At 35.0% G+C, this 15057-nt stretch overlaps 1 protein-coding gene across 1 annotated transcript; it reads right to left on the reverse strand.

Annotated features, from left to right (window-relative positions):
• Positions 1-8405: 8405 nt before the first annotated feature.
• On the reverse strand, positions 8406-12826 carry LOC134677373 (ras-related protein Rab-18A). Its single transcript, XM_063535810.1, has 5 exons — positions 12515-12826; positions 11965-12132; positions 11332-11473; positions 9933-10055; positions 8406-8667 (listed from the first exon to the last, which is right to left on the reverse strand). Exons 1-5 carry the CDS (start codon positions 12574-12576, stop codon positions 8554-8556), a joined length of 609 nt encoding a protein of 202 aa, XP_063391880.1. The 5' UTR covers positions 12577-12826; the 3' UTR covers positions 8406-8553.
• Positions 12827-15057: the final 2231 nt, after the last annotated feature.

Here is a 15057-nt window from a genome sequence, read left to right on the forward strand (position 1 = left end):
TGGGTGACCGTTTTTTTGTTTTTTTTTTGCATTATGGTACGGAACCCTTCGCGCGCGAGTCCGACTCGCACTTGCCCGGTTTTTAAGTAAAGTCGAAAATCCAAATTCTTATACCGAGCTAGGGCCTACTCTTACTCTTAGGGTCTAGCGACTTAAGAATTTCTAATATTTCTATTTAGCAGAGACATGCTGGCTACAAACTTGACTAATAAGTAGCTTAATCCCAATAGGTACGGTTTGGTTTTCCTGTGGACCGAAAGGTTCTATATATACCGGTCAACTTCCCGGAAAAATCAAGTCGGCAACTCCAACACTACATACACTTTCTTTCTACACGATTCCGCTCTTTTCCAACTGAATATTTTTTTACTGATATCGAGAGAAAACATGTGTTTGAGAGAGAAACGAGATTTTTGTTAACGTTTATGCCTGGTTTTCAGAATTGTTAGACATGCCTGCAGGTAACACATGTTCCGAACCTTTGTAAATAAAGTCCTGTAGGTAAGTTCCGATCTCTTACAAAACTGGCCTAGAACAAATCGATAGTCCCGAAAAAATCTCAAAGTTCCTACAAAAAGTTAAGGGCGGTGATTGAAAGTGGTATTTTATCTCGACAATTTATAGGGGGTGGCTCGCCCAATTGATAGGGTGCTAACCGCTGCCCAAGGGCTTTAGATAAGGATTATGGTCTTAGCGGAATGCGAGGTTTTTCTAGCGAAAGTTTTCGCAGGTAGATAAGCGAATGCAATCGGGGTTTTGCAGTTGTTTTTGAAGTTCTAAGTAACCAATTAGAGTCAATTAACACGGCTGGATACCCATCCACAGTACCTACTACTTGGAGTAGTTGGAATAACTAGATAAAAATAAGCTTGTCGAATGGATTTTTTTTTCTAAGTTCTAGTCGATGGCAGATACCCAATGATTGTCGGAAATAGATTGCTTCTTAGCGATAAGTCCGCTTGTTTTGTTGTCTACCGTTATATATAGTTTACATTGTTATTTTTTAACAATAAGGAGTATTTCATTGATATTGCCCCGGAAACTCAAATAGCCCGTTAAAAATTCATTATTATTAAGTTAAACAATCAAAAGAATTAATAGCTTACGAGGAAGCTTTAATTAAAATATTCTTTTCATGAAAAGTTCTTACTCGTGTATAATGTGATTTAACGCATTAAATGAGTAGGTACCTACCTATAAGGGGTAGAAGAACAAATATGTGTAACTCGACGAAACTCATCAGGCAAACAACTAAAGTCATGAGCGCTTTCTAGGAATTAATATAATCTAATATGTACCTACTCGTAAACGAGCAGAAATTTTGACACGTTAATCAAATGAGCGGCTAATTATAAGCAATTTCTAAGTTTCAGTTCGTAGCGAATCAGCGCAGTCGGAATTTAAATTATCTGATGGTTTTTTTTAAATCAAACGTTCGGATGTAGGAATAGTGATAAATTCGCGATGTATTAAAGGTATTAGGTACATATTTTTTTATTGAAATTGAATTAATTCAACGCTTCCAGAGTCTAGGTATAAGTAACAATCGTATTATATACAAACGCCAATCGTAAAATAAAAATATATCGGGATGGATGACATACTTATGCAATAAAAAGTGACGTGATCTTTTCTGTTGTTTCGATGGGCGTTTTCTATAAATAATTACCACTTGGCTTTTAGCGATACCAATCTATTTTACATTACTTTTACATACCTCTCTACTAGGAAGTAGGTAGGTACTTAACGTAAGTAAGTAGGGAAATTCCGAAGCGGCCAAGACACAATCACTACCAATTTAATTGATGTTTAAGTAATAATAATATTAAATAATGACAGTGTTTTATGCCTGTATTCGGATTTCGAGATAATCACAAGATCTAGAGACGATCTAGAGATCAACTAGATCTACATTAGACATCGACTAGATGTGACTTGGATATCTAAGTCATAACTTGTCGAAATCGTTCAAGAGGACCTCCAGAATCGCGGAAACGTCAAATTTGACATATCTATCTTACAAGTATCTTTAAATTATCCATATCGTAACTTGTTGAAGTCTAGTAGAAATCTAATTCATTTTCCGAATCGAGCCGTTAGTATGCGTGGCGCAGCCCAACTTTACTGATTGATAGACTGACACAGGCAACAATTACAATATAGTCTAGACACCATATATTTATAATGTTATCGTCGCGCAGTCATCGTGGTCGCAGTCACTTTTGGTCTTTCAAGCAGAAATGACACTGCTGGCAGCTGACAGATCATATCCAAATCCATAATCGATTGATAACAAGAAATTACTAACTCCCTAGAATAGGCCTTCAGTCAAGTGTCATTTATATTGATATACACCTGTATAAAATTGTAATTATTCCAACTGTCACTCATGACATACAAATGCATACTTGGTCACCCGCGGTACAGGCCTAGCCTAGTGCGGGGACCCCTGGAAATTCGGCTCTATTTAACCCATGCTATGCACCCACCCGATGTCACAACAATCTATGTATTGTACCTACCTACCTACTGCCTGTTTTTGTGTGCAATAAACTTATTTTTATCTTTTATCTTTAACTCGTACTTTCATGACGTCCTGTGCCCTGTTTATCAAAAGCTTGTAACTTGTAATATAAGTAGAAGTCCCTTTCCAACAAAAGCTGTCAAAAAGGGACATTCACTTGTATTACAAGTTACAAGCTTTTGATAAACAGGACACCGGTGTAATACTTCACGAGTACTTTGTTTAAAGAATTATCTAAAACATAAGATAGGGGTCATCCATTAATTACATCACACGTTTAGGGGGAGGGAGGGGGTCAAGAAAATGTGACATATTGTGACATGGGGGAGGGGGGAGACACAAACTTTGTGACGTCACTTTAACTTCATCAGTAACCGAAAATTTATTTAAATTATTATATTCGCTGTACATTTCAATAACAAGTTTTTAAAACGATAATCGTTTTTATTTGTTTAATTTTCTTTCCTAAGCAGTTTTGGGTTATAAAATTACTAATATTTATATCGTCAAAAATATTTTGATAAAATATTAATAATACATAGGTACTTACTTAATCCGATTTGGCGATTTCGTAGAAAAAATGTGACGTCACACCAAATGTGACCAAGTGTGACAAGGAGGGGGGAGGGGTCAAAAAACCTAGAAATTCGTGTGACGTAATTAATGGATCCCCATAATTATAATGTATTCTTATCGTTTTTCCTCGGTACGCGTTAAAAATATAAACAGAATGTACCTAAATTATACAAGAATATCTATGACATTGAGTGATGTAGGGCTATTAAATAGTGGCAGGGAAGCCGGGTATATTATAAATATAATTCGGTTCTGTAAAAAGTGCCTAAGTAGAGTGACGGCACCAATCATGGACATGTTAAGTGCACTAAATTAGAATTTCGTTTAAAATTGGGATGTTTTTTGACGATACAAAAATGGTGATTTTTTTTTCGGCACTTAAATACATGAGGAACATTTAAACAAAACCAAAAATTTTGTATGTTTAATACATAATTAATAAAAAATATATAAATTGAAATTTACGAAATCACCATTGATGGACATCAAAAATTCAGTAATGGACACCCAGTCATGGACATGGACCCAATTATGAACATCCATTAATGGACACTTTTGTATTGAACACATAAATGAAACAAATGATGTCACAAATCAACTTTTATTAACGCTATTTGAACTTTCATTTAGATTTCTAAGTTATACTATAAGAGTTTTAGTCCGGTTGCCGGCTGCACGAAACAAACCTGATCAAAAAATAGAATATACCTACCCTGTAGAGGTACCTGACATTTAGTACCTTCCAAAGCACTTGGTCGGCCTAGGCTTAACCTGGCAGATTTTGTACAAATGGCAAAAACGTTGGACAAAAAAACACCAAAAAAATACCTCATCGAAAAATAGAATGAAACTTGTATGGTAGAATACCTGACTTTGGGGACAGTAAAAAAAAAAGTGGTCGGCCTCACCTTAGCCTGGCAGTTTTTTCAGTCCGACCAGATTTATTGGACCACGTGACAGCTACAATTTACCTCATCGAAAAATAGAATTGTTGACGTGTCTTGGTCGGCCTCACCTTAACCTGGCAGCTTTTGCAGTCCGACCAAATTTATAAAAAAAAACATGAAAAAGACCTATCGAAAAATCGTATGAAACTTGTATGGTACGATAGCTGCCTTTGAGGACAGTAAAAAAAAAATGGTCGGCCAAATCCTGTATTGGTCGGCCTCACCTTAACCTGGCAGCTTTTGCAGTCCAACCAAATTTATAAAAAAAAAACATGAAAAAGACCTATCGAAAAATCGTATGAAACTTGTATGGTACGATAGCTGCCTTTGAGGACAGTAAAAAAAAATGGTCGGTCAAATTCTGTATTGGCCGGCCGATTGGCGATTGGGTCGATCAAATTTGTGGTACCACGTGAGAGCTGCAATTTACCTCATCAAGAAATAGAATTGGCAGTTTTTGCTGCCAGGCTACGAGTTTTTGCAGTCCAACCAAATTTGTGGTACCACGTGATAGCTACAATTTACCTTGTCGAAAAATAGGATGAAAAAAACGGATTATAATAGCAAAATAAACCTGTTGACGTATGGCTTGGTCGGCCTCGCCTTAGCCTGGCAGTTTTTGCAGTCCGACCACATTTATCCATCCATCTAAGACAAAACAAAGAGCCCAATTATGGACAACTAAAAATACCCAGTTATGGACATCGTCCATTATTGGAAAATAAAGAGCAATCACAAAATCAACCCAACTCAAATGTTTAGTGCAATAAATTAAATAATTTAACACAATAAACTAAAAAAGTAATAAAAAGCTTAAGCCTGGACACTTGTCCATTACTGAATTTCATAAAATATCGAATCCAGTAATGAACAAACCCCACAAAAACTTATTGCTGTGATTGGACATAATTATTCAACTTAGCTCAATTTACTTGCAATACTTGTATAGTATTATTCAGTAAAAATAACATCAAATCTCATTACAACATAACACAAGATAACCATGCACAAATATGTACTCACCTCCTTAACGATTTCAACAACAATAACAGATTTTTATGACCACCGCCCGCAACGAGATTTCACTTCGCAGCCATCTTAGAACAAAACGGCTGATTTTGGTGACATATGTCAAAATGACAGCTCAAACATCTATTGGTTATGCTTTAGTGTTGTCAGTTGAAAAATGTTGGGACAGTTGCTTAATAAATTCGATCAACGTAAAAAATGTCCATAATTGGTGCCGTGTCCATTACGGGTGCCGTCACCCTAGCTGAAACATTTGGGATAAACCTACATACAATTATAACTGACGGCGATGACATCAAAGCTCAGTTTCGTCAAAAAGTTACGGAAGTATTTTCTCGGTGAAAAATATTCATAGATCATTGTTGCCCGACACGTAAAACCTTTTTAGGGTAAAAAAGAAGTTTGTAGGATATTTTCAACACACTCAAACATTACGTTGGCAAATTGTTACGATGACATAAAATATTTGCCATGCAAATCAGAGATTCCTCTCGTAACTGGTGATAAGGAGATATCATAAAAAAATGTTATAAAAGCTTCACGGTGCGTTGCGTAATATTAGAGGATGCTTTTTGCGCCATCGGTGTATGTATACTCTCACTTTTGTCATTTTATCAGTAGGTAGTAAAAAGGTACCGTATATGATTTCTAAATATTGTAGCTGTAAGTGGGAAGTAGAACTCGTTAGAATGTCTGTTTTGTCACTCCGACAACAGCGTCTGTCTCCCGCCCGCAAAAAAATTAAGGAAATATACTTTTGAATAGTTTAGGTAACAGTTCTAAGTAGGTATATATAGAAACAGTCTACGAGAATTTTACAGAAGAAAGTGTACCATTTACTTTTTTCGAAAACCCATAAACTTTTGGGTTCTCTACTTACTAGTGCTACTACTGATACTACTACTATCGATAAATATTATATAAAGATTGAAAAGACATACTCATAATAAAAAAGTCATATGATGTGATATACCTAATTCTTTTGAGAAATTCGTGTTTTTTCAAAAAAAAGCGAGCAAAGTTGGCTATAATGACGGTACGTATTTCCCAAACATGGTCCGGGCTTTTTAAAGACAGGTGGTTTACTTCCTACCTAATCACGATCAACCTATGTCCCGTGTCTAAATTTCTGATAAACTTTAACGTATGTCCGTTTTTGTTGCGGCTACATGATCGACCGTGCCCCCATCAATCAAATTGGGTTTAGCCCGGACAAATGAGGAGCGCTCCCGGGCGATTCATCTTGTATTTATCATTTTTAGAAAGGTGGATAAAAAGCTTTATGCGGAAACCAATGTAAATACACCACATTGATCGGCCTCAGGGCAGAGGCAGTCAAAACATGTTTTGCTTTATCACATTACCGTGTCTAGTGTTAACAAATATACCTTAAGTGTAGCTGGGTCTCTTCTTATGCGTGCTAAAATTAAAATGCCGTGGGTAGGTACTTCAATTAGATTGAAAACGCCTTCGATCCTACTTACGCTTGTCAAGTTAACGAAAAATGAACTGTTATCAACTTTTATTAATTTAAGTTTAAAATAAATTGAACGTCGGCTTTCTGGTAGGTGCCTACTAACAACTCTTCCAGCTTCTAAATTCTGGAATCTGAATCAATCGTGAAATATCCGAACATTGTATTAACATCATGAAATATTCTTCTCCAGAAAAATAAAAGCAATAAATTCAGTCTTTTTTTTTAAATCGATTACAACATGTGAAATGTAGCGGAAACCAGCGCAAACGTATTTACGCCTAAATCGTTCCTGCTTGCAATCTCCATATTTATTCACGGAGGAAAGATTTATTCGTTATCATCTAACATCCACTGAACCATTCAAATAAAAATCCTGTTCCATTCAAGCTTCACTCATTATTAAATACAAATAAATACAATTGAATATCGCTAGTGCCCATCTTTGAATTTAACAAAATGATGAGTGACGTGAAAAAATAATAAATTTCGCATTAGCTATGGCTGTGCCTAAAATTCGTCGTTACCATTGTAACAGCCATTGAAAAACAGTTTTAATTTGGAATTGATTAGTGTGGTTATTACAAATGAGTTTGAGTCGTACTGGGTGTGGGTAGGTAGGTCGGCGTTTTTGTAACGTCAAATTCAAATGAAATTATTACTTATCCCAATCAAAATAGGTATTTACGGTTTGGTACTTTTTAATTGCTTGGTTACCAGATTTTACCTCACAAATGTGAAATCAAAGTTTTACTCGTATAGTCAGACCGAGAAAAGTCTGCAGTGATTTTGATAGCCCACGCAGTGCAAGTGTCATTTTAAAATTCAAACTTCTATGAAATTATGAGTGCTGCGTGGGCTATTAAAATCGCTGCAGACAAAAGTTTGGTCTAACTCTAACATAAAAACTAAATCTGATCGTCAATACTATTTTTACTGTGCTTAAGCCATTTGCCATTAGGTAAGTAGGTATATTCGGCATCGTATCTCACGCATCAACATTAATCTCGCGCGTTCATCATTCTGATTTCTCGCCCAAGTGCTTGCCGCATTCAACCTCAAAAATCGTGTCTATCTCATATAAATCATTTGAAAAGCTTCCTCTATATATTTGTCAACGTTTGTACAAGTTGTTGAGCGATCGCCACTCATTAGCAGGGCTCCATCTTGGGCCATTGAGGGCAGGCTTATTTGTCCGATGGGTCTTGATAAATGGAAATGTCTTGGGCACTCCATCATAATGTAGAACAGGCTAATGTAAGTGGACGGTCCTTGGTATAGAAGCGATGTATGGGCGTACACACATGAACGTATTATTTAAATAGATGTCGCGTGTATAGCGTAGGTATACAACTGGATGAAAGTGTGCCAGGGATGTGAATGCGACATCACAAGGGTTTTTACGTAGCGACTGTTAAAGGACATTCATTTATTAAATGGCCGATTCAAAAATTTATTATTATTTGAATCTAGATTTTTTTAGTATTGCTTGAAAATGGTATCTAGTATATAGCTTGATAAAAAAAATTGTACGTTACGTACAAATAGCCATGCCTACATTTGATGTGCCCCTCCCCGGTAAAAATCGGCAAGACTTTTTGTACAGAAATAGACTGGACAGACAACGCGTCTCCAGTTACTATAATTATGCTCAGCTTTTATAGGCTTTAAGAACATAACTTTATATGAACACAAGTCATAATTATAACACACTTATTTTACACACACACTAAAATAAACTAAAAAATCCACTTATAAAAAGCACTTATTTTGCGACTAAAGTCACGTGTATGACATGTCTTATAAAAAAATACAACAGGACTCCCTTAGCCGTTGATAATTATAAGTATAGGTATATGTGATAAAATCCATATTTAATCCCATTATAGCAAAATAAACGTACATAAAAATCTTTGTGAGCTAAAGTGACCTTTTGGTAAAAAAACCATTTCATTTTATTAATAGTACTACGTTAAATATACAGGGTGTCACTGAAACTGTGCTTAGATGGTACACGTGTAGTCGTAGCAAGAGGACTCCTGCTGCCGTCGCTCGTCACTGCCTACGCGGATGTTTGAAGTGGGACTGGACTCCCAGAGGCCTGGTGTCTCGATTATCTACAAAACATTTTCGCATAATGGAATCATCACTCGACTCAAAACCAGATAATATATAGTACAACAAGAAAATGTAGAAATTAAAAACTGGCAATACTGTAGTGTCATTCCTTTCAAATCAATCTAAGAAAAGGAGACAACACTACAATATCGCCACTTTTTAATTTGGACATTTTCTTGTCGGACTGTAATAAAATCCTGAACGTCCACATACAAACCTCTGAGAGAGATCTGCTAACTCCACATGTTTCAAAGGCGAGATATTCTATGAAACAAAGCTATGGCCTATTGGTGGTATTTTCAAATACATTATTTTAATATTTCCATTTGAAATTCCATACCAAATTAACAAAAGAATGTTTAATTTATTAGTGATTACCTGCTTGTAATTCTAACTAGTGACGTTACAAAAATATTAGGTAAATGATCACATAAGTTTAGCTACATTCGAAATTACCACCGGTAGGTGCATAGCTCGCCTTTATACCAACTTGTGATATGACCAAATTGTTGGCTGCATAAGTGTTCATGTCCGTAACCAAACAGTTTTATCACATTTTACAGCATTTCAATATAAAATGCTGGAGAAATTAACGATAGCAATGGACAATATTCTCAATCTATAAATTGTAAATACTGATGTCAATCACAATGATCAACTCTGGCCAACATGGGAATCGAACCTACATCCACATACCCCAAGAACAAGATATGTATAAGAGGGGTACAAGTACATACATCATCTAAATAATAAATAAATAATAAATAAATATTATAGGACATTTTTACACAAATTGACTAAGCCCCACGGCAAGCTCAAGAAGGCTTGTGTTGTGGGTACTCAGACAACGATATATATAATATATAAATACTTAAATACATAGAAAACAACCATGACTCAGGAACAAATATCTGTATCATAATACAAATAAATGCCCTTACCAGGATTCGAACCGGGACCATCGGTTTCATAGGCAGGGTCACTACCCACTCATTCATTTATTTATTTCTATAACAATATGATATTGTGTTACTAGGCCAGACCGGTCGTCAAATCTCCGATCTGTATTTACAATAAATCAATCAATCAATCAAAGCATTTATTTTCAGGCTACTAAGGGTAAGGGTATTTACGATTTATAGATTGTAATAATGTGGTATATCCAACAATAAAAAAGGAAAAAATATATTGACAATATTGTCATATCACAAGCTATCATAAAACAATGTGGAACTATGCTATTGTCCCAAAATTAGCCACTTACCTTTTGTACTAGCTCCTCGAATGCCAAGTTGATACCTTCCTGGGTCTTGGCACTGCTCTCAATGAAGAGCATTCTATGCTTTTGCGCAAACTCCTGCCCAGCCTCCCTGGTCACTTGCCGAGCCTGAATGATGAAATAGTTATTTGTTATACAAGGGGGCAAAGTTGTTGTTTAACCGCTCGTGCTAATATTGATACCCGAGCAAGCGAAAGATTCCAAAATTGAACCACGAGCGTAGCGAGTGGTTCGAAAAATGGAATCATGAGCGTTGCGAAGGTTTCAAAGCACGAGGGTTAAACAAAATTTGCCCCCGAGTGAAACACAAAATTTTTCACCACACCAACCCGAAGCAAATATTAAATGTAAAATTTCAAACAAAATCAAACCAAATCAAATCCAAATGAATGTTATTAAATATTTATCATCCAAAATCATCATTTAAAAGTCAATTCTACCAGCAAATATAAGAAAACAACTCAAAATTTGCATTTGATTACTTTGCCTCACATGTGGATAAAATGCAACTTTGCTATTCGTTTTCGAAGTGCAAAGTAAGCCTTTCCGAGCTGGTGTGGTGAAAAATACTTTATAAGGCTTTAGAAAGCAAACAAAATATAATATTTTAAACTTTCGCGTTTTGAACACATATTAACTCACAGTTATAGACGGGTCTAACGCGAATTTTATTCAATTACCTTGATTTACCGACGTTTCGACACGTCTAAAATGTGAGTTAATAAGCAAACAAAATGTCACAAGATTATGAACAAATTGAATTATATTACGCAATATAGGTAATCCATTCAAATAGTTTCATTTGATGAAGTAACTATTGCAGCAGCTGATGACAATATTGTGAACTAGAAAGTCTCCATAAATATGAAAACGTTCTGCGTATTCATTAGTAATATTAGTAGTAATTTTTGGCCTTCACAAAAAAATGAATAAGGAAATTTTTCCATTTTGGAAAAGAAGAACCAGGTTCTCATTTTTCCATGTAAGTATAAATAGATGTAGATATTTTTCAGACATGGAACTTTCTATGGCAATAATCGTAATAAATAAGTTCATGTGACAGCTTGTATCACTATGAATAGCATTAAAAATATATTTTGTATTCTGATAAAAGCTCTCATAGGTTGTTATTACAAACCTTACTTAAGTGTAAATTTACACTTATTTATGTATATTAAATTAGTATGCCTAAACAAGTAATATAACAATTTACCTAAGATTGCAATTTTACGATTTTATTCTTATATTTATTTATTTATTTATAAGAGGAATTCCAATAGCTATGAATGATACATTAGAGTCTAATGATTAGACTTTTGTATGTATAATATAAATGAGTTGTAAGAAAAATACTAATAAACAGAAAGATAAAAATCAACCTTACCTTGTCAATCTTATTGCCAACAACTAAACAAACTATGTTCTTCTTGGTAGAGTAGACCTGCAGTTCTTCCACCCACTCGTTTAGCTTAGCTAGTGTCTTTGGCTCTGATACATCATACACTAATATAGCACCATGCGCTTCTCTGCAACAACAAACCATTATTCATTTATATCTTGTAATTTGCTACTTATTCTGCACCATCTGGCATATGTCATCACCATACAATCATTTAGGGTAGGGATAAAATATAGCTTAACAAATTTGTATGTGACACTCGCAAAATGAAGTGCAGGCAGCAGAGCCGTCAGTCCCCGCCACACACTTATACAAATTTGTCAAGCTATAGTAACATGGACCAGGATATGTGAGGAAATACAAGCAAGCTCCAAATATCAATGGTTCAATTGATAATAGTTCCACAGGTCATCAACCTTTGAAGTAGAAAATGCACATAATCAGAGGTCAGACATGTCTTACGTCATATTATAAGGCAAATAGCTCACTCTATCCCAGCTCTGCACATAATAGAAAATATTTTTTTTTTTAGTTTGAACTGCCATCAGTCGGTAACAATTATAATCAGTTTTGCTGTATATACTGATATTAATAGAAAATGTAAATATGTTGTAGTACCTGTAGAAACTTGAAGTCAGCGTCCTATAGCGTTCTTGGCCAGCTGTGTCCCATATGCCTAACTTCACCTTAACTCCGTTCACTTCCATGATCTTGCATTTGTAGTCCACTCCTATGGTGGCCGGGAATGATGCATTGTAGTCACCAGTTGTAAACGCCAAGATGATACTGTTGATAAAATAAATAGTAGTTATTGGTTATTATTCGAAACACGCTTTACAATAAAACTTAACATGAAGCGTGGGTGATGAAACAATTACCAAGTTTTTGACATAGAACTGCTAAAATCTCTAAAGGCAAAAACATAAAAAGCGTATAAACTAGCTAAACACAGCTACTTTTAACTATTTCAAAGATTATAAAGTTATATACCAACCTATAGATACAAGTGTAAAAAAAAGTCAATAATATACTTCCCAAAAATTTTAAAATTAAATGATTCGCGACGTGCTTAAATAACGTTGATTCGATAATGAGTCATAGTAACCTTGCTCTAGCAATACACACTCCTTTGTCCAAAAAATACAATTAACATCCTGATACAACTCACCTAGATTTGCCTACACCACTCTCTCCGATAACTAAAATCTTTAACGCAGTCACGTAATCCATTTCCGTGCCTTCAATCAGAACTGATGAAAGGTTTTTAATCCAAAAAGACCAATTTAGTTTTCGTACGGGAAAGTAGGTATTAAAGATACAATAAATTGGTACTATGATTATTTGTATACCCAAGGCACTAACGCGAGTTACTAGCACTAAAACAAAGATGCGTGATATCGTAATAAGCTTTGATATTTTGTGAAAAATAGCTATTCTACGTCGTACATTGCATTAAAAATATTGCTGTTTTGCCTCTGACAGTTGACACTACTGTGTCCTGACATGACAGTGACATTTGACGTATAAATTGACGTAGAACAAGACGCGTTTAGTTAATGCAACGCTATATTATTTTCATATCATATCAAGCATTTTGTCGGTAAACAAGAACAATAAAAGTTTACACATCTCTTTATTCATACGGGCAAAAAACAGAATGATGCTCTCTTCTCGGACTATGTTTCAAATTAGAGTCTGTACATGCAACAGTCTCCCTAAGCCTTTTCAGTACGTAATTACATGTGCAAGCGAGACAGCGCTACTATGCATTAGTAAAGCGACGTCCCGTTCCCACTTGTCATTCCGCACGGAAACCGAATGAAAATCCGGGTAAAAAATAGTTATTTGTTTTACAAGGGGGCAAAGTTGTTGTTTAACCGCTCATGCTAATAATGATACCCGAGCAAGCGAAAGATTCCAAAATTGAACCACGAGCGTAGCGAGTGGTTCGAATAATGGAATCTTGAGCGTTGTGAGGGTTTCAAAGCGCGAGGGTTAAACAAAATTTGCCCCCGAGTGAAACACAAAATTTTTCACCACACATACCCCAAGCATACTTAAAATATCAAACAAAAACAAATCCAAATTAATGTTATTAAATATTTATCATCCAAAATCATCATTTAAAAGTCAATTCTACCAGCAAATACATATATGAAAACAACTCAATATTTGCATTTGATTAATTTGCCTCAGATGTGAATAAAATGCAACTTTGCTATCAGTTTTTGAAGTGCAAAGTAAGCCTTTACGAGCTGGTGTGGTGAAAAATAATATATTCAAAATTTTAAATACCCATGTCTCTCAACTCTCAAGTAAGTACTTTCTAGTGTAAACCACGTGTGAGTGTTTTTTTTAAAGTAGGTAATGTGTCAGTGATTATTGTGCTTTGACGAGCAACGGACAAACATATCAGGGTAAGCACATACCTACTTATTAGTACCTACTAACCTACTAATTTGTTATTAAATTTAAACTTGCCCCTCGGGTTGCAACGCAACCTGCCCTTTACGCAAATATCTCTTTCGCTCTTGCTTATTCGAGTGATAGAGAGGCAAAATACGCAAAAAACTTAACATTTTACTACGGTTTAATGGTATCTATAGTTCGTTTTTTTTAGCATTAGAAAGAACTTGCAAGAAGGTAAGCGATCTTGACATGTCTTTTAATTGAAAAACGCTTTTTAAAATTTAAAAACTATTACTTATGAAAGCAGAAGAATATAAATGATCGTATTAGATTCATAATTGTTACATATTTGCCGTAACTTATTTTTTAAATGTGTTTTTCAATTAAAAGACACATCAAGATTGTTTACCTAATTTCTAATGCTAAAAAAAAAACGAACTATAGTAAGGTAAAAATACCGACATAACTGCTACTTACCTATTATCAAATACCTAGTTTTAATAATTGACTACCTGCGTATAAGGTTTCGATCTTATAATTACAACTATACATACGGCTATGCTAGTGTTTCAAGCTATATTTGAAGTTCATAAGTGCATTGCACGGTGACTACGGAAACTACCTATTTCTCTTTGTCATTGCAGGGCAGTAACAAAATATAGCATTGAGCAGTCGGCCTATATGCGAGCATTATAGCAGGCTGTTTAATGTAGTTCAATTTGTATTTAACCCGCACGCCTTTATTCTTTATTCTTGACAATTTGAGAGGTGTTCAAATATTAGTGAGCAGGAGCACCTTTGACCGCTCCACTATATCTAACGGCGACTGTACCAAGAAAATATCAAGCAAAAATTCATTTCTCAGATACGTATTTTACAAAGTTTTCAAAGCAGGTCGTTTCGAGTGGAGGAGAAAATAAAGTTTATATTGCTTTTGAATAAATAAAACGTTTCAACCACAGATACAGTATACAGCAGACGGTTATAAAAGTTATAAATTTATCAATGAAAATAGTTATTGTAGAGCTCAAAGAATAAGTCTTGGTCTTGCTCCGTTGGGAACTTTAAAGTTGTTTATTTTGTTCTGTGACTCCTTTTGTTTTGTAGCTATAGTGGAGATACAATGGCTGTACTACGGGTATTACATTTAGTTGGGATAAGATAATAATCATATAATCTTAGAACCTGATATTTTATTTTAGGTGTAGTTCATTCAAACCACTTTTCCTTCTACCCAATTATATACATATAATTAGCTAGAAGGAAAAATGGTTCTTTATAATACTAGTGCAATTTTTAGGA

The sequence above is a fragment of the Cydia fagiglandana genome, chromosome 2 (genome assembly GCF_963556715.1).
Source record: "Cydia fagiglandana chromosome 2, ilCydFagi1.1, whole genome shotgun sequence".
Classification (NCBI taxonomy): domain Eukaryota; kingdom Metazoa; phylum Arthropoda; class Insecta; order Lepidoptera; family Tortricidae; genus Cydia; species Cydia fagiglandana.

Bases quoted from the DNA above. Each gene is read 5' to 3' on its own strand.
- LOC134677373 (XM_063535810.1), bottom strand. From the start codon at position 12,576: ATGGATTACGTGACTGCGTTAAAGATTTTAGTTATCGGAGAGAGTGGT. The intron at 11,474-11,964 runs GTACTACAACAT...TTGTTGTTGCAG, and splicing joins CTGACTTCAAGTTTCTACAG to AGAAGCGCATGGTGCTATAT. The intron at 10,056-11,331 runs GTAAGGTTGATT...TTCATCATTCAG, and splicing joins TTGGCAATAAGATTGACAAG to GCTCGGCAAGTGACCAGGGA.